This window comes from Lissotriton helveticus, chromosome 5_1, assembly GCF_964261635.1.
Source record: "Lissotriton helveticus chromosome 5_1, aLisHel1.1, whole genome shotgun sequence".
Taxonomy (NCBI): Eukaryota; Metazoa; Chordata; class Amphibia; order Caudata; family Salamandridae; genus Lissotriton; species Lissotriton helveticus.
In genome coordinates, this window is record NC_136065.1 from 365,226,285 (window position 1) to 365,239,344 (window position 13,060).

General features: G+C 45.7%; 1 protein-coding gene across 1 annotated transcript in view; it reads left to right on the forward strand.

Annotated features, from left to right (window-relative positions):
* The window catches only part of AKR7A3 (aldo-keto reductase family 7 member A3), a 310,621-nt gene extending 303,359 nt beyond the window's left edge, over window positions 1-7,262 (forward strand). The window contains exons 7-8 of the mRNA XM_078642494.1: window positions 1,709-5,493; window positions 5,549-7,262. Coding sequence (XP_078498620.1) covers window positions 1,709-1,870 — 162 coding nt within the window. The 3' untranslated portion in view covers window positions 1,871-5,493; window positions 5,549-7,262. The remainder of the gene's footprint in view (window positions 1-1,708; window positions 5,494-5,548) is intronic.
* Window positions 7,263-13,060: the final 5,798 nt, after the last annotated feature.

A 13,060-nucleotide genomic window follows, 5' to 3' on the forward strand; every position in this document is an offset into this window, starting at 1 on the left:
ACTTTTAAAGGAGATGTTGTCATCTTTGAGACGAGAAGTGGGCAATTTGCAGCGATACAATAATAGTGAATAAGGCAGATGCACAAGTGACTTAGAGTAGGCAGTGCTGAAAGAGAGGGGGCATGCAGATGATGGGAAGGAAGACAAGTGTCATTCAAAGGATAAAGGAGAGTTGAAGATTGGAAGTTGTAAGGCAAACTCTCTGTTCATGCAAGCTGGCATCTCTTCCAGAGGGAAAAACCTGTTGTAGAACCTGTCCTCCAGAGGACTGGCTGATTATTCTGGGTACACCCTAGGGGTAAGCACAGCGCTCCATCCAGGGGGAAGAAGACTTGAGCCATCTTGGAATCAGGGAGAAAAGGGTAGGCTGGGATTGTTTTTGGTCTAACCCCCAGGAAGGTATGTAAAGTGTGAGTCCTCCTCCTACAAAGATAGTAAAAAAGTGTCACTCCTGTCACACAGTCCTTACATCCCTACTGGTCTGGACTGGACAGAAGAACAGCTATGTTTCTCCCTGGACCCAGCAAAGAGAGGTAGCACCAAAGACTGGACTGCGCCTGCTGAACTCAAGGGACTTGCTAAGAGGTCTTTGCCTGCTGTGCCCACCTGTTGAAAGGAGTGTGCCCTGTGGGGAATTCTAAATTGTGATTAAGGTTCCCTGTTTTCCGTTTTTATTGTTTTTCACAGATAAATACAGACATAAAACAGTATGTTTTCTGTCTGCATTTGTTTTTAAGTGGATAAATGCAGAAAGTTTTGCTTCTTTTAAGTGTCTCTCTGTGCTGTCTTTCATAAACTATAGGCCAGCAGCTGTGCAGGTGGACAGCATGGGAAATTACAAAACAGGATAACATTTCGTCATTTGTCAACATACATTTATGGTATAATGCTAGTATTTACCAGTGGATGTATTTTTATGTAATATTTGGCAGTTTAAATAGCTAAAACACAACAGACATTAAAGTATGAGTGCACGTCTATCAGTTAAATAAATATGGAAATGTGCAGTTTTACAACTTCATTTAAACCCAAAATAAATATGGATACATACAGATAAAATGTCCCAAAAATAAATATAGATGAATACAGACAAATGTTAAAAATTAAAAATTAAAAAAACCATAAAACAGGGAGCCCTAATTGTGATGCAGGAAAGCATTAACATTAGTGCCTTTCAAAGGCCAATCCCTTGCAACCTATTGCCGGGGACCCCATAATATGCTGTGAAGTGGAGAAGGAAAGTTACTGATGTATTTAAAGACCCCTTCCCAGTCATCCGCACCAATTGAGTACTAAGGGTGCTTTGCAAAGGACCACAGCCCGCACTCTGTAGGGGAATAAATAGGATTAATCGTGCTTTAATAAGGATCTCTGCCTTTACACTGCAATGATATGGTATTGTGCAGATGCACTGGAAGGGATGACTGGGCTGCTTTGTATTGTGAAGGATCCAAGCCCTAGCACTTAAGGGAAGAGGAACAAGGTTATAGGGTCCAATGCTAGGAATCTAAAATTGTAAAGGTGAGGGATTGCAGACCTGATGTTTCCAACCTGTGCACTGCACAGATAAGGAAGATTCATTGCTAGGAGGCCTGTGTGTACATTTCATAGGGAGAACATATGGAGGACACACTGCAGTGGCTAAGTAGCATGTATTGTAAGTATTCAAGGGCAGAGTTGTAATCTGATACTGTCTCTTCCTCACTAGGGAGAATGTGGCGACGCTGTGATTATTGGTATGTCCAGCATGGAGCAACTGCTGCAGAACCTTTCAGGCGCGGAGGAGGGTCCTCTGCTCCCCGGGGTGTTGGAAGCCTACGATCAAGCCTGGAACCTTGTGGCACACGATTGCCCCAACTACTTCCGCTAGTCAAGGCAGTGAGACAAGAAACCCTTAATCCTGTCCAGTCAGAGCAACTGATCAGCAGAATAATGACTAGCTTAAGTACTGATTTACATAATTAAGTGCCAACATTGAAAGGTGATTCTGATTAAATGTAATGAAGGACAGGCTCGAAATGGGCACAAGTTCCCTTGCTTATATATAGCGATCAGCCTGCCAAGATCGTCTCTGGGATCCAGCTGGGTTTAACTGGTCACTGTGTCCGGCTTGAATAGTGGGCACCAATGGAATCGCAGAACACTTTCAATCCTGTCTGACAGTAAAAATCAGCAAGTACCCAATGATCTTGGTATACAAAGAGCTATGGGACATAAACTTCGGTTGCACATTGGCATGGTTGGAGGAGAAAATAGTTATCTGGTCGAAACGCCCCATATCTTTGGCTGGTCTAATTGCTATTGCTAAAATGATAGTGCTACCCAAACTTTTATATTTATTCACTAACCTTCCACTACAACTCACTAAGGGCCCGATGTAGGTAAGTTCATTTTTACGGTTCTTAAATACCGATTCATACCGAATCGGTATTTATGATTCGGAAAACTGTATGTAGCTAAAAAATAGGTAAAAAATACTGATTCGGTAACAATCAGAATCCACACTTGGTAAATACCGATTCGGTAATCTCCGAATCGGTAATATCCGAATCGGTATCACCCATTCAACCCTATGGGCCTCCAGGAAGGAATGAATGGGAGAAACAGATTCGGATATTACCGGATCGGAGATTACCGAATCGGAGATTACCGAATCGGTAAAATCCGATCTCGAAAATTCGAATAGAAGACATGTGAGCCAGTTGACCAATCAGGGACACCCACAACAAAGCAACTGAGAAATCAACCAATCAGATGCAAGTACCACACCCCAGTACCTGGAGGTGGCCACACCCATGCAGGTGCAGAGCTACAGAACTGTTTGGAGAGCTGGAGGGGAGACAGAGGAGCAGGCTGCACTGAGCCCAGCAGAGCATCACCATGGAGTCCCAGGAAGGCCAGAAGGATGGAGGTGACAGAAAAAGGAAGCTAAAATTCAGCACAACTGAGCTCCAGGTGCTGGTGGAGGAGGTAGTGCAGCATTACAGCCAGCTTTTTGGGAGACAGTCCCTGCAAGTAGCAGAGTCTGTCAAAAGAAACACCTGGCTGGCGATCCAGAGCAATGTAAATGCCCTAGGGGTCACACATCGGGAAATTGAAGATATCAAAAAAAGGTGGTATGATCTGAGTATCACCACTAAAAAGAAGATTGCAACCCAGAGAAAAGAATCCTCAGCCACAGGTGGAGGGAAGAGCCGTGCACCAAGCCTCACTGAACTGGAGCAGCTGGTGGAATCCACCATGGAGCCGGAATGCATACACGGGATTGGGGATGCTGACAGCTCAGCCAGAGCTGCAAGAAAGAAAGGTAAGATGCATGGACATGAATCCCCACCCATTCCCTGGCCCCTTCACCAATGTGGGTGATTGAATCACAATCCAGAACACATGTTAGTACTAACCAGCAATGCATCATGGTAGTCGTAGTCATAGGAACATACATCAAAGCAGCCAACACAGAATTCAGCATGCCATGCCACACTCCCCATACACAAGCAGTTGAGGCTTAGGAAATTGTGTGATAGGAATGTGTTCAATGAAGACACATAGGAGAGTCATCGCGCAGTGTATCGCAGGGAGGGGAGGCGAGTGCACCAGCAACGGCTGCGAGGGAGAAGCCTTCAGACACATCAGGACCCAGCACTGTCCCTGAGGACACTTCAACAGCGCAGGCACCCACAGCATTGGAGGAAGACACCACAGCACAGCCACTGTCACCTCTGCTGTTTGAGGCACAGCCTCCGGAAGCACCTGCAGGTGCCACAACACCAATCTCAGGGTCCTCTGTGCACGTGAGGCCAAGGAGGCATGATGTTCCACCACTCAGGATCCTAGAAAAGCTCTGATGAAGAAGAGGTGGAGGTACCCACACCTAGCACTCAACCACTGGCTGGCAACGCAGGGCAACAGGGGTCATCAGGATCTGTGCATGCAAGTGTCCGTGGTCGTAGGGCACGTGAGCGAGGCGAGGGGCAGGATATGCAGGGGGTCTTTGCTGGTTTGGAAACCACTATGGTGAAGATCCAGCGCATGCAGGCCAAAGGGATCATGGCAGTGCACAGACAGGTGCGCATCCTGAACAGCAGGATGTCAAACATTGATCGGGGGATATGCTCCATTGCAAAAGGAATGGAGTCCATGGCAAAAGGAATGGAGTCCATGGCAGAGGGGGTGAGGGAAATGGGTGTGTGCATGGGTTCCCTCTGTGACATGCAAGAGAGTGACCAGACAGAAAGACGCAGGAATAGGCACGTACTTAAGCAGCAGAATAAGTCCATCAACCTGCTGGCAACTGCAACCACCCTGCTATGCCGCCGTTTAGTGAACATGCAGACTGACATTGTGCACTGCTGCAGTGACTTGTCCAAGGGGATGGGGAGAGTGACCTCTGCTATGGAGGTACTGCTGACCCAGCAGACAGCCAATGCTGGTAACACGTGTGTCGGGGACACAGAGGAGTCCACAAGCAGGAGTGGATCCAGCACACCTGTACAGGACGTTCGTCGGAGCAGCAGGCTCCATGCAGAAGACCCTGGCACCACTGCGCAAGTTGACCCCCTGCCCCGTAACTCCCACACCATATTGCGTAAGCGCAGGCATTAACACATAATCCTGAATACAGGACAGGTCACAGTGATGTGAACTATGGCCACCCAGTGTGAAAAGCTGATTTTATTTGGTTCATGTGGTCTGGTATATGTGAAGTGCAGTAGTGCATATTAAACTGAGTGCTTCGGGAACTAAACATGCCTGTGTCTCCTCACTCTATTAGAAATATCTGGTTGTGATTTCTGCGTGTCTCAGTATCTCATCTGTTGCTGGCGCTGCTCCTGCTGCATTGTGATCGGCTTGTCCTGTCCCATCATCTATGTCCTCATGATATGTGATTTCTACCTCTGTGCCCTCCTTGGTGGCAAGATTGTGCAGCATGGCGCAGGTCGCAATAATTTTGCAACAGATCATTGGCGTGTACTGCCGTGCACCTCCACTCTTGTGGAGGCAGCGAAATCTGCTTTTAAGCAGTCCAAAAGTGCGTTCCACCACGCAACGTGTTCTTCTGTGTGCCACGTTGTAACGCCTTTCACTCCTGGTGGATGGATTCAGGTAGGGGGTGAGGACAAATGAACGCAGGGCATATGCACTGTCACCTGGGTGGAAAATGAAATAATGATTAGTCACATACTCATGATTGATCCTTCTGCATTGACTATCAGGGTGTCTCAGTTATTTACCTAGCAGGTATCCATCCCCAAAATCACCAGCAACAAGGCGTCTGTATATCCCACTATTCTGGAAGATGTAGGAGTCATGGGTATTCCTCGGAAATGTGGCAACAATGTCGGTAATGATGTTGGCAGCGTTGCAGATCACCTGCACATTGATTGAATGCGTAGATTTCCGGTTTCTATAAATGTGTTCTGTTGCTGCAGGTGGGCATAGTGGGATGTGCGTGCCATCGATACAGCCTATGATGTGCAGGAAGTGTGCAAGTTGGTAGAAAAAAAAAAAAACAAAAAAAATAAATAAATAAATAAATAAAAAAAAAAAGAAAGAAATCGGTTTTGGTCTTTGCTAGTTCAACAGGTGTGTCAGGGAACTCAATGTAGTGTCCCATCCTCTGCATCATGGCGTCAAGGAATTTCCTGAAGAAACGTGACAGGCAGCTCTGGGACACCCCACCTGCCACAGCAATCACATTCTGGTAGCTCCCAGAAGCAAGAAGGTGTAGGCAGCACAGCACCTGCACATGGGGTGGGATGGCGTGTGCTCTTGGGGTTGGGTGTTCCAGATATGGGTGCAGGTCCCTGATCAAGTCCAGGATGGTTCTGGGGTGTAGTCTGTATCTTTGCAGGATCTCTGGTTCAGTCATTTAGAAGAGGGTGATCCTATGCACCTGCTCCTCCCTTAGCCAGACCCTCTCTCCTGCTGCCTGTATCCGTAGCCGCCTTGTTATTATGTAGAAAGCCGCCATTGTGGTTGCACTGTTGCATTTTGGGGCCTTCTTTTATATCCTGCACCTGGTTTCCACCTGCTTTCAATCCGTCGTACATACCGACTCTTAAATACCGATTTTCGTGGTATTCGGTATTTTTTGGGTTTCCTACATCTTGATATGCCATTTTTACCATTTCTTATTTACGATTCGGTATATTAGAATTCAGTATATTCCGATTCGGAAAATACTCATTTCTCATTTACCGACTCGGTAAATAAGAATTCGGTATATTCCGATTCGTGAAATACCGAATCAGTATTTTACCGACTGGTTTTTACCGATTCGGACACTTTTTTCCACGTACATCTCGAAACTCTTATTCCGGTCGGTTTGGGCCGAAATTACCGAATTTCGGCCGTTACCGACCGGTATTTGGCTACCTACATCGGGCCCTAAGTCTTTTTTGAAAACGCTACGATCTTCAACGGTCTCACTAGTTTGGGCCGGGAAACAACCTGGTATAGCATGGGAAGTACTCACACTGACACAAGGTGGACTTTATGCCCCTGATTTAGCACTATATGCCTTCTGTGCACAGCCGCAATACCTACACTATTGGATATTACCAACCTCCTTCCAACCTCACGATGAAGCTGACAGCGTCGCTCCATTACCGCTGAAGTCTGCCTTCTAAAGACCCCCCATGATATTGCGGCAGAGATTTGCAAATTTAGCGGCACTAAAGTGGAAATTTAGCAGCACAAACATTGAAATTTAGCAGCATTATTGTAGCACTTTTTTTTTCAGCCTAAAATCAATGTAAACGGATTTAGCAAGGTATTCCACTGTGAAACTGGCATGTGTAAAGTGTCTGCGGCTCTACAGAAGCACAGCTCCAATCTGCACCTCGTGAGGGGGGCCCCATTTCTCCCTGGGGTGTTCTAGCACCCATGTATGCACCCCTGCCGGGGCACCACAACCTCCTGGACCTGACCATTTTAAAAAACAGTAATTTCTATCACCATTTTTAAAATTGAAAATATATTCCTGCTTTGCTGCTAGAGTGGTTTACTAAAAAGCAATGCAGTGAATTAAGTGTGGCAATTTAAGTGACACTTTGTGAGTGGACAAAGGCAAGGAAATTCATTGAAAAAACTATCCTCTTCTCTAAAACCCAATGGTCTAAAAGGGGCCTTAAAATATCCCCAGCAGTTCTGAAGCGCTGCTGCTGGGTACATAGCTGCCAAGGTTTCATATTGATTTGAGTGTTGTAAAAAAAGGCAATTAAGTAATGGGTATTCATAATAAATCATGATAGCATCAAAAATTGTTCTGAATCTTTTATTTCAGAGGCGAGCAGAACCAATGAGGGGCTAATGAAACCATTACACCTGTAAACCTAATTTCACAAGTCAGATATTCCATTTGGACAGGAGATAATAACAAGGTTCACATTCCTCATGAATGTTTTCATACACATTGCTCTTCCAGAAAGTGCCTGTTCGTGAGAAAACATTTTTCTTCCTGAACTTGACTAACCTTGCACCGGGCCTGCGTTTAGGGCCATTAAATTATAATTGCTTGGGTTTGCTGCCCTCCGATGGTTGTTCACAGAAATTCCTTTACCCTATCCGCTATATCTAATCCCGTGTTTTGGTCACGTAACATAGGCATGTGATTTGACGTAGTTTGAATAACGCAACTCGTTATGAGATCACTCGTTTTTCCAACGTGATACAAAATCATTATAATTTCAGGCACAAAGATCTTCTATCAAAAGGGTGTTATGCGGAGAAGTGTGGCACACTGGTTAGAGCGGCAGACTCTGAAGCAGAGAATAGGCCCGGGACCAGGGTTCAAGTCCCGACGCGGCAGGGTCTTGGGCTCAATATCCGCGGACTTGATAATTCTCGCCTCGGCGCCTACTCTAATCATGGGTCCCACGCTACAACTCTGGGCAATAGCTTGCTTAATCTCCACAACGGCCCCTACAACACTGGGATGCCTGGCTTCACCTTGGAGGTGCCCAGGAGGGGCATCTCACATGGAGAGCCAGGAAGGGTTCCACAGCGTCATACAGCGCCGGGATGCCCCGTTGGGGCAGCTGTGCGCTTTACAAAATACACCACACACACACACACATGCCATGGAATTTTCCAAACTAAATTTAGAACTGACGGGCAGTGCAATCTCTGACTTTCCTGATGCAAGTCTCTATCCAGTCAGGAAACACACTTCAATAGGCGGTCATCCTGACCCGGCGCACATTGATTCCCCCATACCAAGAGGAAATTGGACGGCGGCACTTAGTGACATATGCGCACTCAGCCAATGAAAGAGCATTGTTTGTTTTCCTGACGCTTTTTAGTTCTCACCTACGCAGCGCGCATGCGCTGCATAGGCAAAATGACCTATTGCTTCAGCCAAACACGTGCACGCGTTCCATTGCCTTCAATGGCAACCCGTGCGCGTGTGGAGATTCACTTGCGGGAGCGAGCGCCACCATATGGTAGCAATTATCGCCCCCGTAAGTGAATCGCATATGCCCCCCTCCTCCTGCAAGCTCCTCCCCCTGCTGCCGGCAACCTACCTCGCGCTCCTCTCTCTGCTGCTGTGCAAGCTTGTTCTTCTCTCCAAGTTCAGAGGCAGTGTGTAGCTCTATGTAGCACAGTATGGTAGCTGAACGGCCTCTAGGCGCTGTTCGCCTGCTCTCTTCCACTTGAGCCCTGTTCCCGTCCACCTTTCCCTCCCTCCCACTCCCCACCCTCTGCCCAGACAGCCGGCCCTGCTGCCCTGTAATCTCCCGGGCGGCTGCTCATCCCTCCACACCCCCGTGCTGTGGTAGTCTGTGCACCCCGGGCTCCTGGCACCTCACCCCGCTCAGGCGAGCTCGCACAGGCCGGCCAGCCGCTCGCTCCCCTTGGCAGCCTGCCCCGGCCCTGGCACCAGCCGCACCGCAGCTCCTGTCCTGTGCATCTGATCCAGGCTGCGGCACGGAGGGAGGAGGCCACGGATTCCCTGAGGGGCACCAGAGCCCTGGGCATCTTGAGTCCATCCCGAGGAGCAGCAGGAAACCACGACCACTCTCCTCCCTGTCCCCATCGAGGGGGCAACAGGACCCGCAAATCCAACTGGTTTAACAATCCCATATCCTTGTAAGAGCATTTTCAGGGGAAGGAGATAAGATTCTGGATGCAATTAGACGTTTATCTCTGTAATCCTGCTTACACCATCAGCGTCCATTCAGGTCTTAATGGTCACAGGTCCTGCTTCCTGCCCTGGGAACGCTGCAAGATCAGCTCCATCTCGTGCACCTCGGCCCTGGCCCCGGGACTGGCGGGTAGGGGGTTCGGGGGAGGGGGGAGAGTTTAAAGGAAAAGTAGAACGGGGGCACGTGCAACCTGAGAGCTTTTCATGACTGATTAGAGACACCTGCAGTCAACTGCAACGCTCTATGTAAATCTTAGGCTTGTTTGAAATTTTACTTATTGGCGGAAACTATAATAAAAAAATCTGAAATTCGAGTTACCGGGCATTTTGGGACTTTTTTTCTATCGAATTTCGTATTTCTCGGGTTTGAGTCATTTTCACTTCAGTGAGGTTGGTTCGCGCACACAATGTCTCACTTGAGAGATATTTTATGCATCTACCAGTTGCCCAGCGCTGTACCCCCATGTGAAAACAACTTCTACTGAGATACTTGAGAACCACTTTTAATATTAAAACCACACTTTCACGAAATTGCATAAAATTGTGAAGCATTTAGCAAAATTTCCATGCTATTATGCATGAAAAAAATACTCATCTTGGCACACCTTCTACAAGTGGTAAATAAAAATGGATCGGCTCACAACAAAACGAACTAGCTCGTGACTAAAAATAAACTATTTCAGTATCGAAATAGGTCATTTTTGAAAACAAAACACATCGGAGTTTGCACATAAAATCACACCTAGGCAAAAAAAATGTCAAGCCATCCCGCATTGTTAGCCATCATCTCTTGCCCATCTTCCGCATGCTCGTACAGAGCTTTAATTGCTGGGATTTCTAATATCCCAGGGGTTAGTGCTCTTTCTGACAACCTCTAAAGAAGGAAAACCAGAGTTTGTGTGACAAAGAATCAAACCTGAGACATCTTTCACGTTTGTGGATCACTGAACCAAGAGTGCTTGCTGCCCACTGAGCTGCCCTATCACCAGGGCTTTAAGTATGATGAAAAAAACGTGGAGTCTCTCAAAGGGGCGTGGCCAGTGTAATTAGGGGCGTAGCTTTAAAACACTTACGCTAAAAATCTGTTGAGCATAGTGTGCCATCCGACTTGTATTTTGCTGTTTCTGTCATTGCATCCAGATATGTGAGACAACATCATACATACAACAAGTAAGGACTATTGGCTTTGTCAATGGCTATTAGTTGCATAAGATAAATAAGCTGCAACTATGGCTTGTAACATATAATATTGAACAAGCATTGGCATAGCCAACAGGTCACGCCTTTGGGACCTTATAAGTGTTAAGCCATGCAACAGTTGGTTGTTGCACCAAGGATATTGTGCTGGATATCTAAACACTTATAAGGTCCCAAAGGCGAGACCTACGGTCGAGCGTGAACAAGCCGTAAAGGTGAAACGCGTCGACTTTGTCCTGTCAAGAGTAAAGGATTTACTGTATACGCTGGGTGTCCAGGTCTACTTCTTAATGCGAGAGGTGTTTGGAGATAATTTGAAGGCTGGCCGGTAACCTTACCTGGACCGCTCATGACAGCAGCATCGCTCTGACTGGCATAGGTGGAGTGTATATATATATATATATATATATATATATATATATATATACTCTCCACTCCTGAATTGTCTCATATGAAACAGGCACTGACACCGTGGACTCAGGAACAAGTTTATTTAGCCAAGTGAAAAAGTTGACGCGTTTCGACGGTTATATATATAGTCGGTCAAATGTGATGCTTCTGCTTTGGTTATAATTTTCGTTTGTTCAGCTACAAAAGTCATTTTATACTAGCAATATTTGGCAACTTATGCTTTACTGCTGAATGTTTGTACTTTTCTAAATGCCAATAAATAAATTACCCCTCCCAAAAAGTTTTTTTATACAAAGTGATGGAGGCCACTGCTTCGAAGAGAATTTTGCTCCTTGGCTTTGAATTTGCCAGGTCTAGACAACTGCCAACGCATTTCAGCAGCGGATTAAGAAGGGGGCACAGAGCAGGTTTAGTGATGACAGAGCTGTGCCACTGGTGGAGGGAAGCTGGAATCTGCTAATGTGTTAAACCACTCTAGTTTGAGAGCAGTCTGGCAGGCTTGGCAAGTCTCTGTTGTAAGATACAGCTTGTGTTCTTTGCTGTCAGCAAGATGTAGATTGGGTGCCTGGGGTGAATTTAGTTATGCTCAACGTATTCACACACGGTGTGCTCTTGGGAAAAATCAGTTTCTTGTGTGCTTGGGATTCAATTTTAAATTAGACCCCAATTCTTATAGCAACACCTTAGCATGCCAACACATTTGAGCCTCAGCAGAGACAATTCCTGCAGTTAACATTTTCCAATACTCACCAGAATTGAAGCAACAATTTAAATAAAGTAATGTTATATTCCATCAATGGAGTTTGGTAAATCTCTCTAGTTATATTTTTATTTTTCAGCTGCTCTTTCATCACTTGTTGACTTGGTGGGTAATGATGGCATGGTAAATACATGTATTGTCTCTTGACTGACCATAATCTAAGCTGTGTAAATTTCCTAATTGGTTTTTATTTTTTGTTCAATAGAAATGTATTGGTTTTCTTATGCATCTACATTAATAAACACTGCAATCTAATGTATCAATTTCCTAAGGTTTTAAAGCGTAAACATCTGCGGGAAACTAACTGATTCCAGAGATAAAGTGGGCTAGAGGTGAGCCAACAAAGAAAGTGCAGGAGTAGATCGAGGAATGGAAGGACCCTTCTTAGTACTGCCCATGCCCACTTTCTCTTCATCAGAAAGAATAATGTTCTTCTTAGAAGAACTCTTGCCCTGCAGCCACCTCTAAGGAAGCTCCCGACAAAAATACAAATCTGTTCCGGTAAACACTCCTAAGAGAGGCTATTTAGTTCCATACAAGGTGCCTTTTGTGTATTCACATATATTTTAAGTACAACTATAGCATTGAGAACAAAGTCATTGCTCACCCCGTAGGTTGATTTATCGCCTTTGAAGCCAGGCGTTTACTGCCCGTGTCCTCTGAAAATCACAGAGCCATTCCTTAAATGGTTTCCTAATTCTTTTTCAAATTTAAGATCCCAGACTTCTTTTACACCTCCTGCTATCCTCGAAGAATTCTTTACAACTGTATCAGCATGAACTGGCAAATTTTGAGATTTAAAATGTACCCACATGGTAACCAGCAGCATCTGAGTAGATGTCAGCCCCTCCATAAATCCATTGTATAGATGGCCACATTATTTGTTATAAAACATTCCTGGCCTGAACATTTGATAACTTATTATGGTCTGAAATGATAATCCATCAGCATGCACCTTTATCTGGCAAAAACGCAATAATTACGTTTTTACAATTAAAACTTGAAATTATGGCGTGGGCTTCTTGTATTTATCATACTAAAGTTCCCATAGATCAAACTCAGTAATCTGCTTTCCTTTTTAGGTTTCGCCTGCAAAATCCCTTATAAATGAAAAATAAGAGAACATAAAAGGGGCTTAGAGCTTGCACATTCCTTTACATTGGCTGGCTTGCAAATTACTCGTATTCCCTTGGTTCTCATTGGCCAGCACCCCATCCGTTGCGTTCTCGTTCCTGTTTTTCTGTCATTCTGTGAAGCATGGACCAAGTACAGCTTCTGGCTTAAGGCCAGTGTCCTTCCACTTGTCGCAGGCTCCTCCAGGTACTTTAAAAATATATATATATTTTGGACAAGCACTCTCGAAGAGTACATGTTTATGCCGTGCATTCCTGCCCTTCTACAGCTCGTTTAGTTTTACCCACCCCACCTCCTCTCACTATGCATTGTTGATGCTCTCGCCCAACTTCTCGCCCATCCCTTGAAGCTCCCTGCAGCTCCCCTGTGTTTACCACCATAACTACTGTCTGTTCTTACTGCTCCCTCGTGAC